Source organism: Coturnix japonica, chromosome 1 (genome assembly GCF_001577835.2).
Source record: "Coturnix japonica isolate 7356 chromosome 1, Coturnix japonica 2.1, whole genome shotgun sequence".
Lineage (NCBI taxonomy): Eukaryota > Metazoa > Chordata > Aves > Galliformes > Phasianidae > Coturnix > Coturnix japonica.
In genome coordinates this window covers 27,631,022-27,641,862 of record NC_029516.1, presented here as the reverse complement: position 1 = coordinate 27,641,862, position 10,841 = coordinate 27,631,022, and the positions used below count along the sequence as shown (strand labels likewise).

At 44.3% G+C, this 10,841-nt stretch overlaps 1 protein-coding gene across 1 annotated transcript in view; it reads left to right on the top strand.

Annotated features, from left to right (window-relative positions):
* The first annotated feature begins 353 nt into the window (after positions 1-353).
* Positions 354-10,841, top strand: part of NELL2 (neural EGFL like 2) — a 139,831-nt gene continuing 129,343 nt past the window's right edge. Inside the window, exons 1-2 of the mRNA XM_015854888.2 lie at positions 354-520; positions 628-756. Coding sequence (XP_015710374.1) covers positions 466-520; positions 628-756 — 184 coding nt within the window. The 5' untranslated portion in view covers positions 354-465. The remainder of the gene's footprint in view (positions 521-627; positions 757-10,841) is intronic.

Below are 10,841 nucleotides of genomic sequence, written 5' to 3'. Positions count from 1 at the left end.
GCGGGGTGAGGCGGCACCGCCCTCAGCCTGGCCCGGCTCTGCCCGGTGGGGGCGGTGGGCGGCTCCCGCGGCCGCGGATAAACGGGAGCCCCTCCCGCCGGCTCCGTGTCCTCGCCGGACGGCGGCGAGGAGAGCGACGCTCCTGCGGGAGCTCGGAGGAGGCTGCGCCCGGCGGCGAGGAGGGAGCTGCGGGCTCGGGCACCGCCTCCCGGTAGTGGCAGCCGCTCTCGTGGGGCGGCGAGAGCCCGGTCATTGTCTGCCCGGCGGCGCGGGGGCTGCGCTGCCCGCCCGGCCCCGGCCCCCCGCCCTCGCCTTTGTGTGCGCCCGGCGTGATGCGCGCTGCGGGGCGGCGGGGGGTCCGCTCCTCCCGGTGAGAGGCGGGGAGGCGTCCAGCCTCTGCCCCGGAGGTTTTTCACCCGCAGCAGCCGGAGGAGGGGGACTATGGACTGAGCGCATCGCTGTACCATGGAGTCTGGCTGCGGCTTAGGCACGCTTTGCCTTCTTCTCTGCTTGGGGCCAGGTAGGCGGCGGCCGGGCGGTGGCGGGCGGTGCGGGGTTCGACCGCCGCCGGGTCCCGGCGGAAAGTTGCGGAGGCGACGGGTGGATTAACGGCACTCTCTGGGTCAGTCGTAGGCTTCGGCGTGGACCCCTCGCTGCAGATCGACGTGTTGTCCGAGCTGGGGCTGCCGGGCTCCGCGGCGGGCGTGCGCCAGGTGCCGGGGCTGCACAACGGGAGCAAAGCCTTCCTCTTCCCAGGTACGGCCCCGCGGCTCTGGTGCACCGCTTCCCTCCCACTGGTCCTCTGCTCCATACCCCCAGCCTCGCTTTCCTCCCTTTCTGTCTTTTTATTTTTTATTTTTTAATATTTTTTTTTCTTCCTTTAACTGGGAGACGCTTAATTAAAGTACAGCAGGAACGAGGATGGCAGATGGCTTGTTTTGTGAGTCGTGGGGTGCAGCGATGAATAATGGCACCACCCACTCTTCTGCTTTACTTGGGAAGAGCTGAACATCCCCCAGTTCCAGCTCAGGCAGTGCTCGCTGAAAGTTTCACTCGAATAGAGCAGAATGCTGAGCTGGAAGTGCCCCGGAGGAGGGAGGCAGATGGTTGGAAATAGAAATTGCGGTTTCACCAGGGTGAGGTGGCCCCTGCGAGTGTCAGTGCTGTACCCATCGTGGGAAACAAAGGCTGAGTTTGGGTTTCTTGTGGTGCTTGTGGTTATTCTTTCGTTCTTCTGTCAGGAACAGAAATAATGAGGTGGTCTTGTTCCAGCATTCAAAATACAGTTAGGAGGTTTGTTCCAGAATACTTAAGCTTCCCTATATTGTAATGCACATAGGTCAGGAAAATAATTCTCAGTGGACTCTGGGTTTATTGGTGGAGGTTGTATTACCTATGCTCATTCATTGTCAATGTCCACTTTAATAATGTACTGATGCCTTAAATGAAGCTGGAGTCAAGAACGTTTTCAGGAGAAATCTCTATCTTTGGAGGTGGAGAAAGCCTAAATATAGCCTCTAGGAGCAAGTTTCCTCTTTGAAAGATGATGAAATGCTCATAGGAAACATGGCTAAAGAAGATCAAGGAGCACAGCTCAGCATCTGGTGGAACAGGAGCAATTCGTGCCTCGGCTGTAGTTTTAAAATAGAGGGACTTGGTGCTGGCTCCTGGTGTTGCATCAGAGCTCAGCACTGATCTGCAACAATTCCTGGTGTAACAGGCATGAGGTTGCTTCCCCTATAGAGGAGTTATAATTAAAAGGAGATAAGATCTGGAAAGGGAATTTCTTTTTCATGTTTGCATTAATGAGATAATTTATCAGGAGCTAATAGTTGCCAAAGGCTTTCTTTTCTTTTTCTTTTGAGGCTCTCTGTAGCCGTGTCCTTCCGTGCGCAGCCAGTGTGTGTCACTGTGGACACGAATGTGGAGGTGCGTGGCTGCGTGTGTTCGGCAGCACCCGCATATGCTGCTGTTACGAACGTCAGCAGTGGGCTTACAGCCTCGGAACAGCCTTGTGCGAGAGGTGGCTGCTCAACACGGCGGTGCATTGCTGTGATGTGTGCTGCCCATCCTGAAAGAGCCCTAATTTTTAGGGTACAGTGGGGGAGTTGAGGCCCCGTCATTCAATAGCGGGGGAACCAAAGTTCCTGATGTCTTCAGCCTTGATATCATTAGAGCTTTGTAAGAGGGACTCTTGTTGTGTGTTATCCCTACGTTGGGACAAAATTATGTTGGTTACTGAAGAATTTATGAGCTTTTTCCTCTTCTTTTTCTTTCTGGTAAGTATGAGTGGATGCAGTTCCCAGTAAGCTGCTGATTTAGTTGTGACAAAATCAGGCAAAACTTTAAGTTTTCACACGAACCTTTTCTTTCCCTGGGAGGAATTGGGAAATAAAATGGACAAAACCTTGAGGTCTGATGGCATCTGAAGGTGCTCAGCATCCTTCAGTGCCTTGCAGGACTGAATAGAGTTCTGTTACTACACTGATCTTCTGATATCCTTATTTAAAACAGAGTTCAAATAAGGCAAATAGATGTTCTTTTTTTTCTGACTTGCCTTAAGAAACACAGCCATCGCCCTGCTCCACCACTGGTCCATGTTGTCACTTTTGTTCTGCTCTTGGAGCTAACACTGTAGGAGTATTGCAGCAATGCATGCCTCTTAGCATATGTATTTGCAGTGTGTGAACTGGAAATATGTTCTTGGTGACTTCAAATTTATTTATTTTATTCCAATAAAATCTTTGATAACACAATGATTTTGTGGATAAAGAAATAAATGACTTAAAATTATCTGTCCATGAACGAACTTGAAGCTTTGACTTATGCTCCTTTTCTTTTTGACTTCTTTCTTCAGAAGACAAACATTTTGTTGTACAACATACATGTTATAACATGTTCCTAACTGCTATAAAGCTTTACATATAATTAACACATGCTGAAAGCCCAAACACTGCTCTTTATTTTAGAAAGAGATAACAGAAGTCGCAGGCTGTGTTGTCAACAGGTAACTCAAAGATGCACAATGGGGAATTGCACACTGTAAAGTTATCTAGGTCATAGAATCATAGAATCACAAGGTTGGAAAGGACCTACAAGATCATCCAGTCCAACTGTCCTCCCTTTACCATACCTACAGAAAACCCCTAAACCATATCATTTAGCTCCCTATCTAGATGCCTCTTGAACACTGCCAGGAATGGCAACGCTACCACCTCCCTAGGCAGCCATTCCAGTGCCTGACCACTCTCTGAGAGAAAAAGTTCCTTCTTATGTCCAGTCTAAACCTCACCTGATACAACTTGTAGCCATTCCTGATGCTACTTGGTTGTATGGGCTGGCAACACGTGAATGCTGTCATAATCTGTCCCTGCGTAGCATTGGAGATTTACTTTTTTTCTGATTTACAAAGTAATTGTATCTTCCCACAAGCTACACTGGAACATTTTACATTCATGAATAGAAAGCAGGAGGAAGTCTTCCAAAATGTTATTGTTGCTAGGTATGAACATCTGCCAGTACTTCCTAGCCAACAGCAGATATTATGATGTCAAAATATGTTGAGAGGAAAATGATTGCTCTTCTGGTCAGAGCTCAGGAGTCAGATCTATTCTGCCACCTCCTCTGGTCGTGGCTGTTTCTGCAAGCTAGGGAAATTCTCAGTACTTTGGTTTTCACTTTGCGAAACAGGGATGGCATTCAGGATAAAGCCCAAATCAAAGGAGTGGCTAATGTAATAAAATGCTTTTGAAGAAGGCTTTGAATTCTTTTTTTTGAGGATTACTTATTGTTATTCTTTCCTTATAAATACACCACATTAATACAATTTGAAGTGATAAATGGAGATGGAAGTAAATGTTGCTATTTTCCTGTGCAAATACAAAGTTCATGTTGTTTCAAGAGCCCTCATTGCATATAGAATTGCATGAACTCTTGAAGAGGTGGAGGCATCAACAGATGAGGGTATTTTGGATGTGTTTGACCTCAGTGTTGTCTGGCCTGAGCATAGTTGTGACCTCCAGCACATGCCAAATCTCGGTGACACTGGGTGCTTAAACTTGCAATAGGAAATAGTGCTCTCAGCCGTGAGAATCTAACTATGGGCTGCCTGGGTAACTAGGTCTTCTTTCGGCTCTCTGCTTTGGCACTTTCCCTCCTCTCCTTAGACTCTGTATCGTTAAGATATTTTGGCAATGCTTTTGGTCCTGCTGGAGCTAGCTCTTTTGCAGTTGAGAGTCAATACCACATATGAGACTTTTGTTCTGATATCTTTCTACTATGACCATCAGGAGCAGCAGAAAGTAGTGAAGGTACACAGTAAATCCAGCAAAAAGACACAAAAAGTGAAAATTGGAGCAAAGTGATGCATAAAGAGAGTGCACATCAAAGGTGTATGTGCATCTCAGAGAAGCGTGGGTAGAACAGTGCAGTCAGATGGTTACAAGCACAGGAACATTTATTTAAGGAAAACGTAGATAGGGCATGACAGTCATGATAATGTGGGAGCTTGTGTATGAATGTGGAGCTCAGAACTCATTCAAAAGATGTGATTTTTCTTTACTGGTTAGGTTATAGAACTATTAATGTGGTTCCAAGCACTGTTTAGATATTTCCGATGAGGAGGGACAGTTCTAGAGGCAATATATTACAGGTTATAGTGTACTTTAAAACCCTAAATAAATGATTTAGTCTGTCAGAGTGATGTAGTGAAGGACTCAGTGCTGCTGGTGTTTGGATTGGATCTCTCTGGTACAAACTTCTGATGAAGGACAAAGTGCAATGCTAAAATGCACCTCCTCGTGGTGTAAATGGTTTTAGATGTTGCTGCATGACTGGATCATTAGCCCATTCTGTGAAAATGCCAGCAAGACATTACTGTTATGTACAAGTATGCCTTGTATCTTTCTAGAAAGATCACTGTGTTCTGGCCTGTGATATCATCTCTGAGCATTACTAAATGAAAGAGCTAAAAATAAAGCTCTAAAGCAAGATGTCAGTAAACTTTCTCTCATTTTAGAAATAGGATCGAGGTTAGCTATGCGCTTCACACACTTTTCTCCTTGCCACCTGTCGTTGAAAACATAGACAGATGCACTTTTCTGGTTCCAGCTGAGCCTACTCAAAATATTACTGTTCCCAGCTGCTTTCTGCTGCCCAGGAGCCAGAGGTTACTGTCCCCACAACTTTCCCCATGCGTGAGATCAAATGAGCATCCCCTAATCTGCTAATGGCAGAGTCAGACATCTTCAGCAGCTAGCCCGGCTGGCTGCAGTGACATGGATTAGATTCCCCTGCAAAACCCTGTCTCCAGCTGTCCCAGAGACCTGAATCATCTCCCAGAGGAGCTTGAACAGAGCTGGGGAAGGAGTGCTGCTGCTGGCAGCTGGCACGGCTCACTGCAGCAAGTACCTGCCTGCAGCTCTTCTGTCTTGGAACAATCTGGTTTATCTCCCAGAATCACTGAACCCTCAATATATGGGACCTCTGGATGAAGAATATATATAGATCATTAAAATTCCCAGCATGTTTTGAAGAGACAAAGAAAGCCCCTCAGCTCTTAGTTCTGGTTACAACTGACATAATACATTTTCATTGTAGTAAGTGATGGAGTTTCTTTCAATATTTTGTGTAAGCAATTACACTCTGACAACTCAGTAGCTGGAGAGAAACATCTGTGTTTTGGTGTAGCTTGATCAACAGGATATGTTGTCCCAGTGTTGCCCTCTGTCTTCTATCTTTTACATGTGCTGAAATCGCCTCTGCAGCTCTTTGCTGCTGTGCAGGCAACAACTATTTTGGTATGGCACTGCCAAGGCTGTGGTCGACTATGCTGTGGGGCTGGGATGGGTGTCATGGAAAGAGTCTTGGAGAGCTGGCCTGTTTCTGCTGGAGTTGCAGAGTAGGATCTGCAGCTGCAAGGCACTGCCTTTACCTGGAGGTAAGAGCTGAATACTTACCATCCTCCTGCTTCCATCAGCAGAGTTAGCAAGGAAGTGTTTGGTTTGCCTGCCCAAGAAGGTAGCAGTAGTACGTGAAGATCCCCCGTGAAATACTCATCCCAAGCCACGCTGAGTTACTATTTGAGAAAAATCAAGTCAAACTGTCAGCTTGACCTACCAGATCCCATCACTTACCCATGTTCCCTAGTGCCATGTCCGCACAGCACTGTCATCTACCTGTTCATTTCTTAACCATGCGCATTCTTAACTGCTGAATAACTGTAAATATGCCTACTGCCATTGCAAGTTAAATATTGCCAAGCTGGCTTCTCTGTAAAATATAATGTGGGAGTTACTGGAAGAATAAAGGTTCAGTAGTGTTGACTTATGACTGGTGCTTGTAGCATTAGTTCAGCATAGGATAGGGCTGAGAAATGGGGTGAGAATGGGGACCTGCTATGCTTCAGGTCCAGGTTTCTGGAAGAAAGCTTGCAATTAGTCATTAGTGCATGGCTGATATAGAATTACATTAAGGAATGACTGACAACTTGACCTGTAGCACTTACAGACTGTAACAGTTTAAAGACTGAAAGTTTAAAGTAAATAATATTGCTGAGAATGAGTATTGGGCATATGAAGCATTGTGAAGGTGTAACTGTAAAGAAGTGAATCTATTTCTTTAACTATGGCTGTAGAAGTGATTTCATTATAAACTACAAGAGAAGAGACTTGATATAAAACTTTCTTTATCTTTTCCCTTTGCATTCTTTGTTCTTTTCCACAGTGATATTTTTTGGGGAGAGAAGGGATTCCATAGTGCTGCAAGGGCTTAATGGGGTGGTTAAAGCTTCCCCCTCCTGTTACTTCAGCCTTTGCAGGAAGATGAATGCCTGCACGTATTAATCTATGCATTTGACAAAACATTTGACTCCTGTTGGAGGAATGTTCTATTTTATTGTATTTGATCTCATGGGCTTCTTTGTTGACCTGCTGTTCTTCTCAGTCAGGTTACTTCTAATGTCTGCAACCTGTTGAAACCTGTGGGGCTCTGCTTTCTATTAGGATAGTGCTAATTGCCTGAAACTTTGCCTTTTCTATGACAGTTTGGTTACTCAGGTTAATTAAAGTAACTGTGCTTTGTTTTGATGTTTGGTATCACTCAAAACAATTCATACTGATTTGACCTTGGTGTGCTGATGGACAGTCGGCTGAATAAGAGCCAGCAGTGTGCCCAGGTGGCCAAGAAGGCTGATGGCATCCTGGCTTTTATCAGGAATGGTGTGGTGAGCAGGACTAGGGAAGTCATCCTACCACTGTAATTGACATTGGTGAGGCCTCTCTTTGAGTACAGTACTCAGTTTGGGGCACCTCAGTACAGAAAGGACATTGAGGTGCTGGAACAGGTCCACAGAAGGGCAACGAGGCTTGTGAAGGGCTTGGAGAATATGCCCTGTGAGGAAAGACTGAAGGAACTGGGGCTGTTTAGTCTGGGGAAAAGGAGGCTGAGGGGAGGCCTTATTGCTCTCTTCCAATACCTATTTCTTATTTTTATTACTCTCTTCCAGTACCTGAAAGGTGCTTACAGTGAGAGCGGGGTTGGTCTCTTTTCCCTGGTGACAGTTGGCAGGATGAGGGGAAATGGCATCAAGTTGCACCAGGGTAAGTTTAGGTTGGGTATTAAGAAACACTTCTTTACAGAAAGGGTAGTTAAGAACAGCAATAGGCTCCCCAGGGAGGTGGTTGAGTCACCATCCCTGGATGTATTTAAAAACCGTTTGGATGTGGTACTCAGGGACATGATTTAGCGGAGGGTTGTTAGTTAGAGTAGCATGGTTAGGTCATGGTTGGACTCGATATTTTTTAAGGTCTTTTCCAACCTGAGAAATTCTACAATTGATAACAGAGGCTGTGTGTTTCTACATTTACAGTCAGGCTGCTTCTAATGTATCTCAAGTTCAATCCCTATGCTGTGGCTGCTGTTATCTTAGGGCTCAGCTCTGTGCTTGAAAGCTGAAGAGGAGGATGGTGTGAAGGGGCCATGACATGGAATAGCAAGTTCTTACTGCCCTTATATAACTGTTTTTGCTGTGGTGTAGTTCTGTAGTCAAGAATAAGGCCTGACACCAGCTAGGTTGACTTTTATTTTTAATGCTTTTTTCTTCTTCCCCGCCCACAACTGCAGCACCATTCTTTAGTGAGGTTCCAGAGAAGACAGCAGCATTTCCCATACGTTTCTGCATGTAGATCACTCTCAGTGTCAGCATCTTCTCTGCATTTTTATACAACCCTACATTTTGCTTATAAGATTTGGGAATTAGGTTTTGTTACATTCCCTCTATTGCTTGTGTTCATCTAGCCTGTGTTCTCCAGGGTATGTGGATGCTGCCTTGGAAAAATACCTCTATGACTGGTTAACTTTGCTACATCTTTGGGGAGGCACAGAAGTGAGCTTGTAAGTTATTTAAAACCAGCGGATCAGAGCAGGAGATTATATATAGCAGCCATGGGAAGCTGCACTTCCATGTAGTCATTCTTCAGTTTCTGAATTGTGCCATGGTTGGCCATGTGCCAGGGTGCAGATCCACAGAGCAGATGTGTTCTCTCACCTTAACTTCCAAAGAAGAGCTGAGCAGAAGAATAAGGGGGTGAATGATTATTTTTCACTACTTTTTTTTTTTTTTCCTGTCCATCTGTTTTGGCTTAATCTCTATTTGTCTCGATGTTTTAGCAATTTGGGGTGGAAAAAAATGCCGTAGCCATTTTCAGTGTACAAGAACTGTACAGTGTTGTAGTTTTGTTATCACTATTTGTTACTATATTTGTTACATTAAGCAATTCTTTGTTTTTCTCTTCTTGGTTCATACTTTATTTTGGTGTATGATCCTCATGATTTCAGGGAGGAATGAGGACACAGAAAACTGGGTTATGCCAGCTTGGCAACACTACAGGCTTGAGGCAGAGTGGCTAGAAGACTGTGTGGAAGAAATGGACATGGGGGTGCTGGTCACTGCTCAGCTAAACAGGGGTCTGTAGCACAAGTCTTATGGGGGGTAGCTGAGAAGACTGGAGCTATATGGAGAACAGGAGGCTTAGGGGAGACCTTATTGCTCTCTACAATTCCCTGAAAATAGATTACATCAAGCTGGGGGTTGTGCTCTTCTTCCAGGTAACAGCAATAGGATAAGAGGGAATGGGCTCAATTTTTGCCAGAGGAGGCTCAGGTTGGATATTAGTAAAAAATTCTTCTCAGAAACAGTGGTCAGCTGCTGGAATGGGCTGCCCAGGGAGGTGGTGGAGACACTGTCCCTGTAAGTGTTGAAGAAATATGTAGATGTTGTACTAAGGGTCATGGTTTAGTGGGGAAATATTTGTGCTAGATGGACAGTTGGACTAGATAATGGAGGTCTTTTCAAACCTTGGTGGTTCTATGACTATCATCTTAGGAGACACCACTCCCACCTCCACATGCTAGAAGGTGCTAAAGCAGTGAGCATGGTATGAGGGATAAGCAGACTGAAAGAGAATTCTGAAGACAATGTTCAAAAAGGTTTCAGCTGATTATCATATTTGCAGTAGCAACAACACTGCTACAATAGACTGTAATGTTTCCAAAGGAGCCATTACAATCAATATTGCTAGTGATCCATAACTGAGAACTCTTTTAGTGGAATATAAGTGGCAATTTCCCTCTCATAAAACACAGAGAGAGTGTAGTAAGAAAAAAGACCTCTACTTTTGGAGTTATTTGCTTTGTTGGGGTTAATGTTTAGACTGTTTTGTCAGCATAAATGCATGTGTAAGGATAATTAGATTATGGGAACATCCATAATGTTTATTCTTTGAAGAGTCACAAAAAGGAGAGATCTAGCCTCAGTTCCATGCCTGGAAGTCTGACAGTTTCTCTCCAAACACAGTTGCATAACAATCCAGGGAAATTCCAAAGAATCTTTTGTGTTTATAGGTCAATAATCTGTGTTCTAATGACTCCTTAAACATGCAGTGCTGTGTAGTGTCATAGCTGTCCAAAGGAACTCAGATTTCCTGTCATGCGGGCTCACATCCCTTGTAACTGCCCCCTGCTTTGCTCATCACTCACTCAAGGTGGAATAAACTTGAGGAGATACATCTGGATCTGTTCAGTAGTGCCTTTTTTCAAGAATTTCTACATACACTGTTAGCATTTCAAACATAAGGAAAGTATATGCTAGTAAGAGAGCGTGGTTTATTTCTATTAAAAACAATAACAACAACACTGAGATTATGTCTGGCATACTGCATTCATTCTGGGTTGATTTAAAAAAGAAAAAAAAGAAAAAGAAAAAAAGAAAAATAAATGAATTGTAGGGAGTGAAGAGAACAACAGAAAACCTGAGTACACAGTGAAAAGGTCTGGCTTACAAAAGAAGACTTTGAAAGAACTGAATGTGTACTGCTTGTCCAAGCAGTGACAAAAATGTTAGAAGTGTCTGGTATTAGAAAATTCTCTGAGGTTTAGAATGAAGGAATTATTTAGTATTCAAAAAAGTTGAGTTAAGAGTAATACAATGATATTATAAATAGGGAAGATTTCGGTTAAAAGGAGGTGTTCACAGTGAACTAATTTAGATTCGGGAATAGCTACTGGAAGGAGGTGGTGGAAATCCATATTCTTGATTTTGTAGAAGATTGTATTGAATGAAAATGTCTGGGGAGCATTATCTATGTTGCAGACGTTGTATGACTTTCAGTTGCTATGTTAGGGATAGAATGGATTACGTCAGAAGTTTAATCTTTGATTTCTCCCTCAAACTGTACTTCGGTGCACTTGAACATATTTTACTGGAATTTGGTTGAAACAAGCCAACAAGAGTGAGGAAGTCAGGATTTGGAAGCATTTGCAATTTTCACCCAACCAAGTTTTAA